Source organism: Myotis nattereri, assembly GCF_964212035.1.
Source record: "Myotis nattereri genome assembly, chromosome: 2".
NCBI classification, from domain to species: domain Eukaryota; kingdom Metazoa; phylum Chordata; class Mammalia; order Chiroptera; family Vespertilionidae; genus Myotis; species Myotis nattereri.
Window position 1 is genome coordinate 156,130,015 of NC_138076.1, and position 20,369 is coordinate 156,150,383.

The window sequence follows — 20,369 nt, forward strand, 5'->3', positions numbered from 1 at the left end:
GTTTATGCATCACATCCAGACAGGGAAAAATTGCAGACTAGCAACCAAGTGGGTTATGTTTCTTTTTGTTTTTAACTTCAGAATTCTTACATAAAAAATAAAAATTTGTGCCCAACTGGTGTTGCTCAGTGGTTGAAAATCGACCCATGAGCCAGGAGGTCACAATTCCATTCCTAGTCAGGGCACATGCCCAGGTTTCTGGCTCGGTCCCCAGTAGGGGGCATTGCTGGAAACCAAGATCAACAGTAGTTAATATAAATGCGAGGAGCCCCTCAGAAGGCTGACCTGGACTCCTTTGATATTCACAGGGTGAATATTTACATTTTATTACCTACTGCTGACTCAATGGTCTAAAGAAACTCCCCCAAAACCTGATAATCTTCTGTTTACTAAACATTACCATTGATATGTCTGTTTGCATTTCTAAAAGGCAGTTGTGTATTCTAGTAAATAAAAGCAGCTGGGAAGGGAGACTCAGTGGAACTTGACTACTACAGTTAAGTTTTTCCCTGGCTTCCCCCCATAATTTCAAAATTATTATTTCTTGTCTTTTTTTTAAAAAAACTGTTTTAACATTTTATTTAATTTGCAACCTTGGGAAAAAGTTACATCAGGACTCATGAGGCCAATGCAAAAATCCCCACCACGCTGCTTTCCCTTGTTGCGCGGGGAGCAGACCCACTGCAGGTGCACAGCCTCCTGTCCACATCCTGGTCCCAGGTCCGCCGGTTGCAAACGCGCTTCCCTTCAGCTAAAGGCCGAGCTCGAGGGCACTCATGGCGTCCTCGAGTCTGAGCATCCCTCGCTCCTGCCTCAGGCGGTGCCTCTTGGCCATGGACTGGAGCATCCACTTGGTTCGGAGCTTGTACAAGTAATTGCCGTAAACCACGACCTCGGTGAGGTTCCAGGATTCCAGAACCTTCAGCTCGAGCATGGCTCTGCTCACTTGCTCGATGTATGGGATTCGAGATCCTCCGGGGCCAAACATGGCTTCCATCAGCGCCATCTGGACCTGCAGCACCTCCGGATTTCGCAAGTCTTCGGGGACTTTCACCCACAGCGGGATATCTTTCCGTCTCGGCATCGTCCCCATCTCGAATGCCTCGAAAGGAAACCCGCGCTCAGAGTTACATTAGGCCTGAGAGTCTATTTCTTGTCTTGTGTGTCAATTTGCGCATCAGCTCTTTCTCCAAGCCTTTGAACCCGAAAACCACGCTGGCAGTGGCCTTTCACAGGACATAGAGGAGGCAGCCAATCAATGATTCTCATCATTGATGTTTCTGTCCCTCTGAAATCAGGTCTTTTTTTTTTTTTAATTATTCTTTTTTTTCATTTAAATCTTCTCCAGGGGGTCTCGCATCATTTTATTATGATGCTAACTGATTGTCTGTGAAGCCTGTTTTGTTAATTTGGAAAAACCTTAATATTTGATTAGGTTAGTTTAGCATGAGCTCTGTCTGAATCTGTGTAGAGAATTCTAGTAACTGCTTGAATTCCTTCCAGTCTCATTAACCTTTTAAAATAAAACCACAGGCATTAGTTTTACCTTCTTAAATTATTTGTTTACCACCTAATAAACACATACCACATACTGAGCAGTTTACATGAAAAATTAGTCTTTGTCCACAAGAATTTAGTTATAAGAAGTACATCAGATAAATGAGAAAACTACATATATTTATATACATGCTATGCTTAGGTGGACTAAATTCTGCTAGAAGATTCATTTCCCTGTTTTGAGCCAGCGTATATAAAGTAATACTGAACAGTCAATACTCTCCCTACCTAAGCCTTCAAATTCTTTCAATATAAGATTATCCATCTATCCCTCTATCCATCCTATTTTTAAAAAGATTAATTATCCCTCTCTCATTCTCCCACAATAAACTTTACAACTTCAGTTCTAATAAGAACAGCAAAGGCTGAGAGAGATTTTTCACAAAATCACATTTCTTGCCAGGAAACAAAACCTGTATGCCTGAGTATTTTATTCATAGGCAATGAAAAGAAAGTTTAGGGCAGAAAAGCCTCATGTCTGTTAGTCCTGCCTTTGCTGCCACCTTTATTATTAATCTCTTAGCGTTTCGTCCCATGGTCTGTCTTCCCAGTGCAGCGCCTACCTTATCCTCCTCTCCATTGAACCACGTGTGCATTTCACTTCCGTTCTCCTCAGAGAAAAAAGAAGCACACTTTCTTCACCAGAGCGCTGATGTACGGAACTTAGCCCATGTCATTATCCAACTGTGGAACAATTCATTACAATTCTTTGAATCACATAAATATCTAAACAAGTTTTTCTTTTTCATATTTATTCTGCATTGACTTAAATAAGGTAAATGATCCAGGTTTTGAGATACCATACTTACCTGAATTATTCTCCAACTAATGCATTTAGGAAAATATACTGAACAGCCCAAGAGAAAGTACTGCCGAGGCTTAAGTTTTGGAGCAATAATAAACAACCTCCAAATTTTAGAGGCTTATAACAATTGAAAGTTTATTTCTCAGGCATAGGGGCATCTTGGTGGGGACTCAGCTTGATCAAATCTCTGCTACCAAGAACACAATTGGTTTCTCTGGCTGGTAGGGAGAAATGTGGTGAATTACATACTCGCTCTTTTTTTTAAATTTATTTTTCAATTAAAATTGACATACAATATTATATTAGTTTCAGTGTGCAACCCAGTGAGTAGGCATTTACATCACTTATGAAGTGATTCCCCAATAAGTCTAGTGCCCATCTGACACCATACATAGTTATTGTATTATTGAGTACATTCCCTATGCTGTACTCTATAGTCCTGTGACTATTTTGTAACTACTGATTTGTACTTCTTAACCCCTACACCTTTTACACCCATCCCATCTGGCAATCACCAAGTTGATACCTGTAACTATGAGTTTGTTCATTATGTTTCTTCATTTATTTTTTTTTAGATTCCACATATAAGTTAAATCATATGGTATTTGTTTTTTTTTTTATCTGCCTGACTTTAACTTAGCACAATAAACTCTAGGTCCATCCAGGTTGTTGCAAAGGTAACATTTCATTCTTTTTATGACTGAGTCACGTTCCATTGTACAATGTACCACACTTTCTTTATCCATTTGTCTACAGATGGACACTTGGGTTGCTTCCAATATCTTGGCTATTGTGAATAATGCTGCAATAAACATAGGGGTATGTATATATTTTAAAATTAGTGTTTTGGATTTGTTAGAGAACTATCTAGAACTGGGATTGCTGAGTCGTATGATAGTTACATTTTTAATTTTTTGAGGACCCTCCATATTGGTGTATAGTTACTGCGTCAGTTTACAAGCCCACCACACAGTGCATGATTCCCCTTTCTCCACATGTTTGCCAACACTTGTTGTTTGTTGATGATAGCCCTCTTAGGGGTGTGAGGTGAAATGTCATTGTGGTTTTGATTTGCATTTATTTGATGATTAGTGGTGTTGAGCATATTTTCATGTCGATTGGCCATCTATATGTCTTCGAAGAAATGTCTGTTTAGGTCCTCTGTCCATTTTTTATTCAGATGGTTTGGGTTTTATTTAGTGTTAAGTTGTATGAGTTTCTTATATATTTTGGATAGTAAGCTCTTATCTGACGTATCATTGGTGAATATGTTCTCCCATTCAGTGCGTTGGCTTTTCATTTTGTTGGTGGTTTCCTTCACTGTGCAAAAACTTCTGTTTGGTGTAGTCCCATTTGTTTACTTTTGTTTTGTTTCCCTTGCCTGAAGAGACATGTACAAAAACTATTGCTGAGTGATGTCAGAATTTACTACCTATGTTTTCTTCTAGGAGTTTATAGTTTAAGGTCTTGCACTTAAGTTTTTAATCCATTTTAGGTTTATTTTTGTATGTAATATAAAAATGCTATCATTCCATTTTAGGTTTATTTTTATATGTAATACAAAAAATGCTATAGTTTCATTTTTTCATGTGTCTGTCCAGTTTTCCTAACACCATTTATTGGAGAGACTATCTTTAACCCATTGTATAGTCTTGCCTCCTTTGTCATAGATTAGTTATCCACACAGACTGCTGTCCTTTCCCTCTTCTCATAAGGGACTCATATTATTTAACTTTTATCTCATTGGCCTAAACAAGTCACATCGCTGCATCTAAGTTGAATTGGGTGGAGGAATGTAGTACTGCCACATCCCGGAAAGGAGAGAACCGGAAACATTTTGTGAACAGCACTAATGGCTACCACGCTGATTTTTATCCTCTTATTTTTCTTGTCAAAGTCAAACTTTTGATATTGGCATTGGGGGGAAAAATCAGATTAAGCGTCTTTTTCAATGTATGATAAAATCTTCCTTATAACAAAGTTGGTAAAATGGCCTTGGTGCTGAAATTATGCCTTTTTTTCTCAGGTTGGTGCAACCTACTGTGTGCTCCTGGCTGCCATAGTCTGGGGAAGACCAGAGAGCACTAGCCACCACCGAACTCTTTCTGAAACTGTCTCTGCTCAGCACTCTGCCTAGCAGCTTCACTATCTGAAGAATCCTAGTAATATCTTATCTCTAACCTGGCTTCCATTCAAAGAGTGGCAGGATTAATTGCCTCATGACGAACAACTCTGTTTTCCTATATCACTATAAAAATTCAAGCATACCAAACAATCCAATATCACAGAGCTGTTTATCTTAATTCTGCTCAGTATGCCACCTCTTCTTCCATCCACTGTGCCATCTGCACTTCACAGGGTATGTCAGCCAACTTCCTGCCAGATGATCTACTGCCTTTTATAGATAAACTTGCTTTCCTTTTTTTGAGATATTTACTTCATATACTAGTACTCTTTTTTATTCTGAAACATCTCTCATATTTCATAGAAAAACTAGATAAAATCATGTAAGAAACTGCCTCATCTTCTCACCACCTGATCCACTCACTCACACTTACCTGCTTCAGTCAAATGGATTGTGTCCCCACATCAATCTAATGCCAACCTCTCTGGTGCCCTGAATCTCAATTCCTTTTTTCTTCTCAAGAACATTCTTTTTCAATTATCCATTTTTCTCTCCGATATTGACTGATCTTTCTACCAGATCATTCCAGCAAGTAAGCATGCTTTTATGGTATCTGTTTTCTTTCTTCCTTTCACAGAAAAACTCCATGAAAGAAATTTTTATAATTGTACAGTTTTACATCTTATTCTGTACCAAACATACTTCACTCATGACTTTATCAAGCCATTAAAATGATTTTATTAAGTTGAAATGCTTACAATACTAACAGAGTGCTGATGATGAGTCGGGAAGTGTTCTAAATACTTGATACATGATAAATCATTTAATTCCCAAACCAGCCATGTGAAGATTATGCTATTAACATCTCTGTTCTAGACATGAAACACTGCCACTCAGAGATATTGGTAATTTGCCCAAAATCACACAGCTGCTAGGAGGAGCTTAGATTTGAACCCAGCAACTTTGGTTTTAACCACTACATCATATCACTTTTCTAAGGGACAATTATTTCGTTTAATTTATCGAACCTTTCAGTAGCATTTGACATAGCTGATCAATCCCTTCTTCTTGAAACATTTTATTCTTTGGTTTCTATGTCTTTACTTTGGGTTCTTCTTTCTCGCACCCCATATGTTGGTCCTATCAGTCTTTTTTTTTTTCTGTTTCCTTCATTGCAAGTCTATATTTTGGACATTTTCCCCTTCTTTGCTGGTAGCCTTTCCATGGTAATTTGGTTCAGATCTGTTGAGTGTGAATCTGGAGCCCATTATTTCTTCTCTAAGCTCTATTTCATAAATGATGCTGCCTGATTTATATCTCTACTTGGGTATCTTATAAGGATATCACATTTAACAGAGAAAAAAAGAGAACTAGCCCAACCCATCTTTTGCCAAATTCTCCTTTCCCCAAGACTTTATTTACCAACACCACCAACCTCAGGACAAAGTTAGGAGTAATCCTTAATTCCTTTTCCCCTCACAGCTGACATTCTACCCATTAGCAAGTCAAACCAACCCTTCACTGAACCCCTAACCTGCTACTTTCCCACAACTCTGCTGCTGTTAGTATAGTCTTAGTTCCATCCTTTATCAATTAGACTCCTGCAGTCTCTTCATAATTGGTTTCCCTCATTCCACTCTTGCTTGCTCTTTTCCCCAGTCCTTTCTCTAAAGAGCAGCCTGAAAAATGTCTAAAGTGTTAATGAGATAATACCATTTCTACCCAAAGACTTTCCCTTGCAATGAGATTCAAGTCCCATCTCCTTACTGTGGCATACCAGACCCTACATGATCTTCCCACACTTCTGACACCTTTCCCTTGACTTCTCAGTTGTTCAGCCACACTGGTCATCCTCCTGTCCTGAGAACATACCATGCTTTTGCCTATTTGGTACCTTGTCTTTGCTGCTCTTTCTCTTTGGAATGCTCTTCCTTAGATCTTCATAATGGGTGCTTCCTTTTCTTCACTTGGGTCATTATTCAGGTTCCTCTTTGAGAGGTCTTCCTTGAGACTCTTGCTAAAATATACATTTTCTCTGTCCTTAATTACTCTCAAAAACATACTGCGCAGTTCCTTCAAAGCACTTACAAATCTAATATTGTCCTATGGAATCATTAACTTAGGCATTATTATTTGTTTTCTCCAGAGGAATATGAGCTCTTTGAGGACATGGTCTATGTCCCTCTTATTCACTGCTGCAACCCTAGAACTCAGAACCATGCCTGATGTGTGGTATTGACTCAATTAAAATGTGACTATGTATAGTGTAGAAAGCAGTATGATGACTTGTATAACACAAAACATTAAATACGTTAAAACAAATGGAATCATCATTAGCTAAGAAAGTATGTTCCAGAAGTAGATAGAGAAGTCTTGGGGAAAGGAGAATTTAGCAAAAAATAGGTTGGGCTAGAATGTCTTTTGTTCTCTTTTTTCTCTAATGTGAGCTCCTTATAAGACACTTAAGTTGAGATATAATTCAGGAAGCATCACTTATGAAATAGAGCTTAGGAAAGAAATCTGGGCTGTAGATTTACGCTTAAGAGACCTAAACCAATAGGCACAAGTCATAGACTGAACGAAATTATCATGGGGAGGCTACCACCAAAGCATGAGGAATGGAAGTCTCGCTCTTAAGTTTTTAGCTTTGGTAGGGTCGCTTTGTGACTTTGGAAATGATATTTGCTTCTTAAGAGCTCTTTTGAGAATTATGTGTCAAAGCTGTATGTCATACTTGAGCTTCTTGATCTCTCATGGAGGTATGAGGTTGATAATATGTGTGATTTCCTCTTTCTCACAAGGAAAATCGAAAGAAGTTATCTAACCTGAGTTACTGCACAGTGGTTCCTCATCTCCCAGGGAAGATTAATATTATAAATGCCAAAAAATATTATAAATGCATAATGTGCTCTTTTCAATATGTTTATAACATTAAAGTAGATTTGTTTGTATAGCAATCAGTTTTAAAATTTCTGAAAGTATGGTATTTCAATAAATGTTGGATTCTAAGCTATTTTTGTTTTTAGCAGATGAAACTTTTGCTTTATCATGTCACAGTAGGAGTAATAGAACCTCATCATAATCTGATGTCAGGTCCCCAAATTTCACCTTCATAGCCTTACTGCAACGTGGATGAAATGGGACCTCACAACTTTTTGGACTGGGTTTCTAGGCTAGATATAAATCCACCCAAGTTCTGGCTGTACTTGGTGCCATTTGGTGGCAGTTGTCCCCGCAGGCAAAATTGGAAGGAATGATTTTTGGGTTCTGAAACTGGCTGGAACTTTTGGGACAATAATAGCAATTTCAAGAATCAGCCAATTAATTCATTTCCAGAGAAACTGTACAAATGAATAGTAAGGAGGGGGAAATCCTCCCTTCATCATTGCTTCTTGAAAATTGGTATTCTGCCTGACCTGACACTCACCCGCAGAAGAACATAACCTTTATATTAACCATCAGCCCCACTGTAGCATTTGTCCAGGGGTTTACCTTACTTTAACATGTTGAACAAAAAGGTGTAAAGAGAAGCTACATACAACTAAATACGTTTTTGTTGGCACTATATATTGCTCCTATATTTCAGACTGTTCTAACAGCTTATTTTAATCTAGTCACTAATTATTCCTGCTTCACCAAGCATTTACTGGCAGAAATGGTCCTGCCACATTTAGAAAAGAAATCAACTTCCATTATGGAGTCAGCATCATTGTAGGTCTAGTTTCATGCCTGGTGGGTCCCTTATAGAGCTATATTTAATGCACTGCTAATTAAAAAGAAGAAGGAAGTGTCCAAAGCTTTCTTAATGTCTCATCTTTTGTTTTTGTTTGTACAGCTCACCATGTTAAAACGGGCACTTGCGAGGTGGTGGCACTCCACAGATGCTGTAATAAGAACAAGATAGAAGAACGGTCACAAACTGTCAAGTGCTCCTGCTTCCCTGGGCAGGTGGCAGGCACCACGCGAGCTGCTCCATCTTGCGTGGATGGTGCGACTTTTACATTGCTCATTGCGGTAGTGTAGCTCGGGACTGCTTAGAACTGGAACCCCACTGTAATGCTATTGACGGGGCCAATTCTGAGGGACCACAGTATAGATTATGTGGTTGATATGAGGTTATTTGGCAGGCATTTTGAAATCCAAAATCCTTTGGAAGGAGGTATAAGGTCTTACCCAGTTTCATAATAAATGGCATTATAATGGGGTTCCAACAAGTTCAAGTGCTTCTTTGATGCCATGAAATACTGATTTACCAGCTGAGGATATGTGTGTGTAAATTAACTGGGAAAGAAAAGATGAAAACAGATGATTAAATAGGATGAATTTCTAAGCCCATGGATGGTTTTTAAGAATGAACAATGAACATCATGCACATGAGAGACTATTTAGTTGTGGATAGAATTCAGATAAAATGTTGGTTATTGTAAAGATGCATCAGAATGTTCATTTCTTTAATATTTACCTAATTAGAATAGGATATTCAGCCTTTTAATTGATGTTACCATAAATAATAATTTAAGTGCTCATATTAGCATGGTATATATCTTGTGAAGTTGGCTACTACCCACAATAAAAAAGAAATTTTTTTAAAAAATTGTATTAACTCTAATGCCCTCTGATTTTCAGCCTATTGTGGGAAATATAACATTTATTCTAAAATATTGACTCTAAATTGGTCAGGGGCTTATTTGCTTATCTGTTTATGTAAATCAGTTCATGAATACATACTATTAGTTTCTTTCAAATATATCAGTTTTCATTAAGCCTATATATTCCCATGGAAAATCATTCAACAGTGTACTTATTGTGTATTGTATGTTTAAAGACTCAAAAGGGTAAGTCTCATGTAAAGTATTCTTACCACTATAAAGTAAAATTAAAATAATTATTCTACTCAGAAAAACTAGATTTAGCCTTTTGGGGGTAAAAAAAGGCAGGCAGACTCTAAAACCTAAAACACAGTCTAGCCAGTTATAGGAAAAATTGGTGGCGTTTTCTTTAATTGTGCACCCAGAGAATGAACAAACCCAACAAAAAACATTGCATCTATTTTTCTATCTCCTATAGCTTCCATAGTGGAACAGAAATGGTGGTGTCATATGCAGCCATGTCTTGAGGGAGAGGAATGTAAAGTTCTTCCTGATCGGAAAGGATGGAGCTGCTCCTCTGGGAATAAAGTGAAAACAACTCGGGTAAGTGGAGAGCCAGCTTGGGAAAGTAAAACGTCTCTGAATTAACGAAGTGTACATAGTGACATCTTGAAGTGTTGGTTGTAGAATGAGAGGGTATAGTTTTCCATAGTATGTTTTTCCACACTTTCTCCCTAATTCATTTTTTCATGGCACATTTTTATTTCATTCAGAATAACATCTCTAGATGCCATCAGCTGTTGTGTTACCTAATAAACAAATGTTGTTTGTTCCCTCATGAGATACTGACAGTAATGTGAAAACCGCCAAGGGTGTATATTAAAAATACTGGGAAGGTGATCCCAATCCCTCATGGATAGTACTCTGAATAGATTCTCAAAAAAAAAAAAAAAAGAAAGAAAGAAAAAAGAAAAGAAAAAAAGATTTTATTTTATACTAGAGGCCTGGTGCATGGAATCGTGCACCAGTGGGGTCCCTCAGCCTGGCCTGTGGGGATCAGGCCAAAACCAGCTCTCCAACATCCCTGGAGGGGTCCTGGATTGCAAAAGGGTGCAGGCCAGGCCGAGGGACCTGCACAATTGGGGCCAGGGAGGGACCATGAGAGGGCTCCAGGGCGTATCTGGACCATCTCGCCCAGTGTCAATTGGCTGGACCCCAGCATCAAGCTAACTGACCAGTCAGAGCATCTGTCCCCTGATGGTCAGTGCATGTCATAGCAACTGGTCGAACAAATGGTTGGACACTTAGCATATTAGGCTTTTATTATATAGGTATGACAATAAAATTTGCCAACTAAGATTCTTGCATTTTTATGAAAGTAATTATTTTGATCTCCCTGATTTCTGGATCAATAAATAGTTTTCTAATATAATATAAACTTTACATGGGCCTTTTTAATTGATGTTATCACAAATAGTTTGTTAAGTGTTCAAATTACCACAGTATATTCCATGGGTCAATATGAAAAGAATACTCTTTAGACAATGATATATTTCAGCTTGCAATGCTGACTTCTGGGAAATGGGAGAGAAGTGAAAAACAGTGTTATTCTTTGATCTCCTAATTAGCTCAAAGGATGTTCTGGACTGGAGATTTTAAGTATTTTCTTTGTACAATTAGCTGTGAAAGTTCTGTCTTGTTTTACTGAGGGGAAAGTAGACAATTGATTAGAATTAAATCATTGTACACAGGGATGTTTTATAAAAAAAAAAGCAGAACATAAGCCCAGCCTATTGGCTCAGTGGTTGAGCATTGACCCATTCACTAGGAGATTGCCAGTTCAGTTCCTGGTCAGAGCATATACCTGAGTTGCAGGCTCAATCCCCAGCAGAGGGCGTGCAGGAGACAGCCAATCTATGATGTTTTTCTCTCAGCAATGTTTCTACCTCTCCCTCTTTCTTCCTCTCTCTCTAAAATAAAATTTAAAAAAATTAAAAAAACAAAACAACAAAGTAACATAAAACTAGATACTGGTAATTGACAATAACAGTTTTTAATAAACCTGTCTGGGAGAAGTGTTGTGCACCTCCTTCTGGGGCCAAAAAAATAACTAAATCAGAGAACATCTACCTGGAATTAACAAATTAGACACAGATGAGAAAATTTTCAATAAGGAAGGTCAAAGGGTGCCGAGAGAATGCTGCTTGACAGCCATAACCTGGGTGGAACCACCACCATGCCCCAGCAGTGAGTCGTGCAGTACCTCCTGGCAGGCTCCCACACATCTGCATTGACCTTCCATACCAGGACCCTCATCAGCCTGCCAGGACCCAGCATCCCAGCATCCAGCTCCAGGACCCCACAGTGAGAGCAAGCCAGGGGGACCCCTGTGCCCAACCGCTGCCCCAGAACTGTGCTTCCAGTCTGACCTGGAGCCACCTGAGCCCTGGGTCCTTCTGTCAGGGTGACCCAGAGCAACATAGTGCATGCCCCACTCTGAGCCATAGGAGAGCATGGATTGTGAGACCCAGAATAACCCATGTCTGTTTCACCCCAGGCCCCAGGAGGGGTGATCCAGAGCAACCCAGTGCATGCCTCACTCAGTGCCACAGGAGAGTTCTATGTGACCCAGAGCAACCTGTGCCCCTTCCACCCCATCCCCTGGGACAGTCCTGCCTGAGCAACCCAGTGTGTGCCTCACTCTGGGCTCCAGAAATGTGAGGACTGTGCAACCCAGAGAAACTTGCCCCCCTCCCCCTTCACACCAGGAAGGGGAGAACTGGAGCAACAAAGAACAGGCCTCACTCCAGGCCACAGGTAAGTGCGGACCCAGAGCAACCTGTGCCTACTATACCCTAAGCCCAGGGACTTGCTGCTTGGACAATTTAGAGTTCCTGGGCCACAGGAGAGCTCTGACTATGTGACCCAGAGCAACCCACAACGGCTCCATCCCAGCCCCTGGGATAGTCCTGCCATGGCTACCAGGAGTAACCCAGCCCATGCCACATTCTGGGCCACAGGAGAACAGTGCTGGGGTGAACTGGAGAAATCTGGTATGCCCAACCAGGGACCACAGTACCATGCTGCAAGTGCCTTGCCAGAGGGACCTAGGGCACCACTTTTCCTTGGGTGCCAGGGCCACACAGAGAATTGCATATCAGAGGGCTCTGGATTTTCACAGGAAGTTGGACACCAGAAGAACTGATACTCTTAAGAAGACAACAGAGGGACCAGATCTGTGGGAGAAGGGGATAAAACTTAGAGCAGAGAAAATAAAGGCATGAGTCTCAAGGCAGACCCAGCCTCTGAGCTAATGATTTCTGGACCATTGGCCTGGTAGGGTCTTCAACTGTCAACCCCAAACACGGTGCCCAGGGCCAGAAAGAGACAGCAAAAATGGGGAGACAAAAAAATGGAGTAATCGCCAGAAAAAGAACTAAATGAAAGGGAGGCAAGCAATATGTCAGAAAAAGAATTCAGACTATGGATCATAAAGTTCCTAAACCAGATGGATGAGAAAATCAACAACATATGTAAGAATCAAGAGGAAATGATGAATGATATAGCGGCAATAAAAAAAAAACACAATGAAAAGTTTCAACAGTAGACTAGAAGAAGCTGAGGACCGAATCAGTGAATAAAAAACACCCAATCTGAACAGCAATTGGAAAAAAATTAAAAAGAAGAGGAGAATTTAAGGGAGCTTTGGGACAACATGAAATGACTCAACATCCAAATAATAGGGGTGCCAGAAGGTCAAGAAGAGGAGCAAAGAATAGAAAACCTATTTGAAGAAATAATGACAGAAAACTTTCCCGACTTGGGAAAGAAAAAAGTCACACAAGCAGAGAGAGTCCCAAACAAGATGGACCCATAAAAACCCACACCAAGACACATCGTAATTACAATGGCAAACATTAATGACCAAGAAAGAATCTTAAGGGCTGCAAGAGAGAGATAGAAAGATCCCTACAAGGGATCTCTGATTAGACTATCAAATGATTTCTCAACAGAAACACATCATGCCAAAAGGGAATGGAATGAAGAATATAAAATGATGCAAAGCAAGGGACTGAATCCATGAATACTCTATCCAGCAAGGTTATCAATCATAATTGAAGGTAAAATCAGGAGCTTCACAGAAAAAATAAAAGGTTAAGGAAGTTTATTATCACTAAGCCAGCAATGCAAGAAATGCTAAAGGGACTGTGGTGAAAAGTAGAAATAGAAAGGGATGAAGGAACACAGACATAAAAAATAAAAATGGCAACAAGTGCATATAAATAAAAACCTTAAACATAAATGGGTTAAATGCTCTAATCAAAAGATGCAGGGTGACTGCATGTATAAGAAAACATGAACCATATATATGCTGTCTACAAGAAAGCTACTCAGAACAATGGACTCACACAGACTGAGAGTGAAAGGATGAAGAAATAAAAAGATCAGGCAAACAGAAGTGAAAAAAAAAAAGCAGAGATAGCAATACTTATATCTGACAAAATAAACCTCAAAGTGAAAGCCATAACAAGAGATAAGGAAGGCCACTTCATAATACTAAAGGGATCCATACAACAAGAGGATATAACTTTGGTAAACATATATACACTCAATACAGGAGCACCCAAATACATTAAAAAAAAAAACCCACTTCTGTAAGATATCAAGGGAGAGATTGACAGCAATATATTCATAGTAGGGGACTTTAATACCCTATTGACATAACTGGATAAATCTTCTAGACAAAAAAAAAATCAACAAAAAAACAGCAATCCTAAATGACTCACTAGATCAGATGAAATTAATTGACATCTTCAGAACATTTCACCCAAAAGCAATGGAATATACATTCTTCTAGAGTGCATCTGGGACATTTTCAAAGATAGACCACATATTAGGACACAGGCTAACTCTCTTCAACATTTCACCCAAAAGCAATGGAATATACATTCTTCTAGAGTGCATCTGGGACATTTTCAAAGATAGACCACATATTTGGACACAGGCTAACTCTCTTCAAATTCAAGAAGACCGAAATCATATCAAGCATCTTTGCAGATCACAGGGGCTTAAAATTAGAAATCATCTACAATAAAAAAACCCAAGCTTTTATGCTCAATTAACATTTGAAAAAGGAGGCAAGAGCATACAGTGGAGTCAAGATAGTCTCTTCAATAAATGGTGTTGAGAAAATTGGACAGATACATGCAAAAGTGAAACTAGACCACCAACTTACACCATTCACAAAAATAAATTCAAAATGGATAAAGAACTTAAATGAAAGATGGGAAACCATAAAAATCTTAGAAGAATCTATAGGCAGCAAATATCAGACGTATGTAGTATTAATATCTTTACCAATACAGCTCCTAGGACAATGGAAACTAAGGAGAAAATTAACAAATGGTACTACACCAAAACAAAAAGCTTCTTCAAGCGAAAGAAACCATCAACAAGAGAGCCCACTGCATCAGAAAACATATTTGCTCATGTTATCTACAATAAGGGTTTAATCTCCAAAATTTATAGGGAACTCATACAACTTAACAAAAGGACGATAAACAATCCAATCACAAAATTGACCAAGGACTTACATAGACACTTTTTTAATGTGGATATACAAAAAGCCAAGAGACATATGAAAACATGCTTAAAGTCACTAATCATCTGAGAGATGCAAATAAAAATGACAATGCAGTACCATCTCACACCTGTCAATATGGCTATCATTAAGTCAACAAATGACAAGTGCTGGTGAGGATGTGGAGAAAAAGGAACCCTTGTGCACTGCTGGTGGGAATGCAGACTGGAGCAGACACTGTGGAGAACTTAAAAAAATTAAAAATAGAACTCCCCTTTGACCCAGTAATCCCACTTCTAGGAATATATTCCAAGAAATCAGAAACACCAATCAGAAAGGACATATGTACCCCTATGTTCATAGCAGCACAATTTACAATAGTTAGGAGTTGGAAACAGCCTAAGTGCCCATCAGCAGATGAGTGGATTAAAAACCAGTGGTACATCTACACAATGGAATGCTACGCTGCTGTAAAAAAGAAAAAGAAAGAACTTTTACCATTTGCAACACCATGGATGGTCCTGGAGAGCATTATGATAAGCAGTCTGCTGTGTTTCTAAAAATTAGAAACACAGCAGAAAGAGATGTTGGGGTGCTTCACTGGGCTGGAAAAAGTTTAGCTAAATCAGAAAACAGGTCTAATTGAAAGCAAGTTTATTCTATATCTATAAAAGGCTAAGCTGACTCACGCATGCATGACATATATATAAAGCTCTCGCTGGCACCAATCTCACGTGTATGTTTTGATCTGTCATTGTCAATCATGAATTTGGTTGACACTTCTATTATTGAGAAAGGGTGAATAGTGATATAAAACATTTCTTCTAATTAGTTTCCTTTCAATGTGCATGAATCTGTGCACTGGGACACTAGTAGAAATATAAAGGACTACTGTATAAGGAAATACTGTGGACAGTTATATGCCAACAAATTAGACAACCTGGAAAAATGGATAATTCCAAAAACACCAATCTTCCAAGAATGAATCAAGAAGAAACAGAAAATTTAAACAGACTGCCAACTGATAATGAAATTGAACCAGTAATCAAAACAATTACAAATAAACAAAGGCCCAGGAATAGATGGCTTCACAGGTGAATTTTACCTTATTCAAAGAAGGAATTAATACCTATTCTATTTTCCAGAAAATTGAAGAGGAAGGTAGACTGTCAGACTTACTTTACATGGCAAGCATTACCCTGATATCAAAACTGACAAAGACACTACAAAAAAAAAAGAAAAGAAAATTATAGGTCAATATTCCTAATGAACATAGATGCAAAAATCCTCAGCAAAATGATAGCAAGCTGAATTCAGCAATACATCAAAAAGATCATATACCAGGATCAAGTGGGATTTATTCCTGGGATGAAAGCTTGGCTCAATATGTGCAAATCAATTAATGTGATACACCACATAAACAAAATTATGGATAAAATGATATTATCATATCAGTAGATGCAAAAAAAGCATTTGTCAAAATTTAACATCCATTGAAGATAAAAAACTTTCAGAAAGATGGAGCTAGAAGGACATGCCTTAACATAATAAAGACTTATATATGAAAAATGCACAGCTGAAATCATACTCAATGCTAAAAAGTGAAAGCTTTTTCTTTATGATAGGGAACAGGACAAGGATGTTCACTTTTTCCACTTTTATTCAACAGAGTTTGGAAGTCCTAGCTGCAATACTCAAACAAGGAAAAGAAATAGAAGGCATCTGAATTGGAAAGGAAGACATAAAATTCATTATTTGCAGATGACATGATACCACATAAAGAGAAGCCAATAGATTCAAACAAACAAACAAAAAACAACAACCATTAGAACTAATAAATGAATTCAGCAAATAGCAGGATGCAAAATTAATATTCAGACATTGGTTATAGTTTTATATTCCAATAGCAAACTATCAGAAAGAAATTAAGAAAATCCCATTTACAATTCATCAATAAGGATAAAATACCTAGAAATGTATTTAAGCAAGAAGGTACCACCTCACATTGATCAGAATAACTATCATCAATAAATCAACCAACAGGCCTTAGCTGGTTTGGCTCAGTTGATAGAGCGTCTGCCTGTGGACTCAAAGGTCCCAGGTTCGATTCTGATCAAGGGCATGTACCTTGGTTGTGGGCACATACCCAGTAGGGAGTCTGCAGGAGGCAGCTGATCAATGTTTCTCTCTCATCAATGTTTCTAACTCTCTATCCCTCTCCCGTCCTCTCTGTAAAAAATCAATAAAATATATTTAAAAAATAAATAAATCAATCAACCAACAGAAGTGAAGGTGAGGATGTGTAGCAATGGAAACCCTCATGTGCTGTTGGTAGGATTGTAAATTGCTGCAGCCGCTATGGAAACAGTATGACAGACAGTTCTTCCAAAAATGAACAGTAGTATTGCCATATGACCCAACAATTCCACTTCTAGGTATTTATCTGAAGTAATGATAAAAGATGTATGTACCCCTATGTTCATTGCTGCATTATTTATAGTAGCCAAGATATGGAAGGAAGGAATCTAACTGTCCATCAATAATTAATTGGAAAAAGAAGTGTTTAAAAAAAGATTGCCATTAGTGACATCATGGTGAAATAAGACAAAGGGACAAACAAATCAGAAACAAATTCATAGATACAGAGAACAAATTGATGGTTACCATATGGGAGGAGGGTTGAAGGAATATGTGAAAAAGGTGAAAGAATTAGGAAGTAACCATTTCCAGTTTAAAAACAATTATAAGGAATATATTCAATAATCCTATATAATAAAGAGGGAATATGCTAATTGACCCTCACATCATCACAAAGATGGTGGCACCCACAGCCAATAAGGAGGGAATATGCTAATTGACTGCCCCACCCTCAAAGATGGCGGCATCCACAACCATAAGGAGGGAATGTGCTAATTGACTCCCCTGCCCTCAAAGATGGTGGCGCCCACAGCCAATAAGGAGGGAATATGCTAATTGACTGCCGCCCTCAAAGATGGCGGCACCCAGTCCCCTCAGCCCCGCTGGTGTGGCAGGCATGCAGCACCTGCCTCCGGAGTCCCCCAGTCCCCTTAGCCCCCCAGCCACCTAGGGCTGTCCCGAGGCACAGGCAAGCCTCAGATGGCAGCTGCCCAGCTGCTCAGGGCCACCCAAGGCTCAGGTAACCAGGGCTGACATAGGCTTGCGTTGCCGGCAGTAGCAGCAGCAGAGGTGTCATGGGGCATCACCTTCCACTGATAGCTGGGTCTCTTCCTGCAGCTGAGGGCTCCTAAACTGTGAGAGGGGGAAGGCTGGGCTGAGGGACACCCCCTCCAGTGCATGAATTTTCATGGACCGGGCCTCTAGTTCTATATAATAAAAGGGTAATAAGCAAATTGACCCTAACAGCAGAACAACTGGGAATGACTGGTCACTATGACACACACTGACCACCAGGGGGCAGACGCTCAATGCAGGAGCTGCCTTCTGGTGGTCAGTACGCTCCAACAGCGGGAGCCCTGCTCAGCCACAAGCCAGGCTGACGGCTGCCAGCACAGCAGTGGTGGTGGGAGCCTCTCCCGCCTCCTCAGCAGCGCTAAGGATGTCTGACTGCAGCTTAGGCCTGCTCCCCACTGGCAAGTGGAAATCCCCTGAGGGCTCCTGGGCTGCAAGAGGGATGTCTGACTGCCAGCTTAGGCTCGATTCCCCGGGGAGCGGGCCTAAGCCAGCAGGTGGACATCCCCTGAGTGGTCCCAGACTGCGACAAGGCACAGGCTGGGCTGAGGGTCCCCCCCAAGTGCACAAATCTTTGTGCACCGGGCCTCTAATCCTATCTAATAAAAGAGAAACATGGTAATTGGCGTACGACTGCTACCCTTCCCATTGGCTAATCAGCAAGATATGCAAATTAACTGCCAGCCAAGATGGCGGCCGGCAGCCAGGCAGCTTGAAACTAACATGAGACTTGCTTGCTTCAGTGACGGAGGACTCCAACATTCCCTGCCTGCCTTGCCGGCCTCTGAGCTTGCAGTTTAAGAAACATTGTAACAAATATAGAAGCTAAACAAAACCCCAGAAACCTGCTTTCAGCGAGCCCGGGATCTCAGAGCTGGAGATGATACAGAGTTTCGATTATAGAACCTAAACAAACCAGATACCTTCTTTCAGCAGCAGAGGCCTCAGAGCTGGAGCCTCAGAGCTAAAGCTGGCCCAGAAAAAGAAAAAAAAAAAGAAAAAAAGGAGCAGTTGGGAGCTTCAGTTACCCGCCAGCCTGAAAACAGCCCTCAGCCCCTCACCCAGACTGGTCAGGCACCCCAGTGGGGACCCCCACCCTGAGGGGTGTGTGACCAGCTGCAAACAGCCATCATCCCCTCATCCAGGCTGGCCAGGCACCCCAGTGGGGACCCCCACCCTTATCCAGAACACCCTTCAGGGCAAACCAGCCAGCCCCACCCATGCACCAGGCCTCTATCCTATATAGTAAAAGGGTAATATGCCTCCCAGCACCGGGATCAGCGGAGCTGCGAGGCCTCCCAGCACCAGGATCAGCGGAACCGAGAGGCATCCTGGCACTGGGATCAGCGTGACAGGGGGCAGCGCCCAAACCCCCTGATCGCCCTGCGACTCTGTGTGTGACCGGGGGCAGGGCCACAACCTCCCTATCCGCCCTGCTCTGTTTGTGACAGGGGAAGGTGCCCCACCCCCTGATCAGCCCTGCTCTGTGCCTGATAGGGGGGAGCTCCCCAACCCCCTGATTGCCCTGCGGCTCTGTGTGTGACAGGGTGCAGTGCCCCAACCCCCCCCCCCCCCCACTACGGGCCCTGCTCTGTGTGTGATGGGGTAGAGCCATAACCGCCTCATCGGCCTGGCCTGAGTGTGACAGTAGCGGCGCCCCAACCCCCTGATCGGCCCTGCTCTGTGGGTGATAGAGGGCGGCGCCCCAACCCCCTGATCTGCCCTGCCCTGAGCGTGACAGGGGGCGGTGCCCCAACTCCCCTATTGGCCCTACTCTGTGAGTGACGGGGGAGCTCCTCAACCCCCTGATTGGCCCTGCTCTGTGCATGACAGGGGGGAGCTCCCCAACCCCCTGATTGGCCCTGCTCTGTGCATGACAGGGTACGGAGCCCCAACCCCCCTGATGGGCCCTGCTCTGTGCGTGACAGGGGTTGGTGCCGCCACCTCCCCATCGACCCTGCCTTGAGAGTGACAGGGGGCGGTGCCCCAACCCCCCAATCGACCCTACCCTGAGCGTGACTGAGGGTGGCATTGCAACCTCCCAATCTGCCCTGTTCTGTGCATGACAGGGGAAGGCGCTCCAACTCCCCAATCGGCCCTGCTCTGAAACCGACCAGGGGCTGCACCTAGGGATTGGGCCTGTCCTCTGCCACCCGGGAGCAGGCCTAAGCCAGCAGGGCGTTATCTCCCGAGGGGTCCCAGACTTCGAGAGGGCACAGGCTGGGCTGTGGGATCCCCCCTCCCCCCTGAGTGCACAAATTTTTGTGCACCAGGCCTCTAGTATTGTTATAATTGTGTATGGTGTCATATAGGTACTTGTCTTAATCAGCAATGACTTCATACATTATGTAAATGTCTAATCACTATGTTGTAAACATGAAACATAATATTGTATGTCAACTATACTTGTAAATTTTCTCAAAAAATAAAATTTTCAAGGTCATCAGATTATTATTGTTTGACCATCTCTATGAAAATAGTATAAAAATTATCAGATATTTC

General features: G+C 41.1%; 2 protein-coding genes across 3 annotated transcripts in view; one reads left to right on the forward strand and one right to left on the reverse strand.

The window, feature by feature from the left end:
* Positions 1-20,369, forward strand: part of TAFA2 (TAFA chemokine like family member 2) — a gene marked incomplete at its 5' end in the record, with an annotated part of 464,864 nt that overhangs the window by 410,295 nt on the left and 34,200 nt on the right. Inside the window, 2 exons of one of the 2 annotated variants that reach the window (XM_081082315.1) lie at positions 8,323-8,475; positions 9,555-9,679. In XM_081082315.1, coding sequence (XP_080938441.1) covers positions 8,323-8,475; positions 9,555-9,679 — 278 coding nt within the window. Of the gene's footprint in view, positions 1-8,322; positions 8,476-9,554; positions 11,049-20,369 lie in introns of those variants that run through there. The other variant, XM_081082314.1, reaches the window with a different exon arrangement.
* Positions 752-1,093, reverse strand: LOC308514737 (developmental pluripotency-associated 5 protein-like; the record flags this gene model as incomplete). The annotated part of the gene is made up of 1 exon (XM_081085000.1): positions 752-1,093. The coding sequence occupies one exon, from the start codon at positions 1,091-1,093 to the stop codon at positions 752-754; it is 342 nt and encodes a 113-aa protein (XP_080941126.1).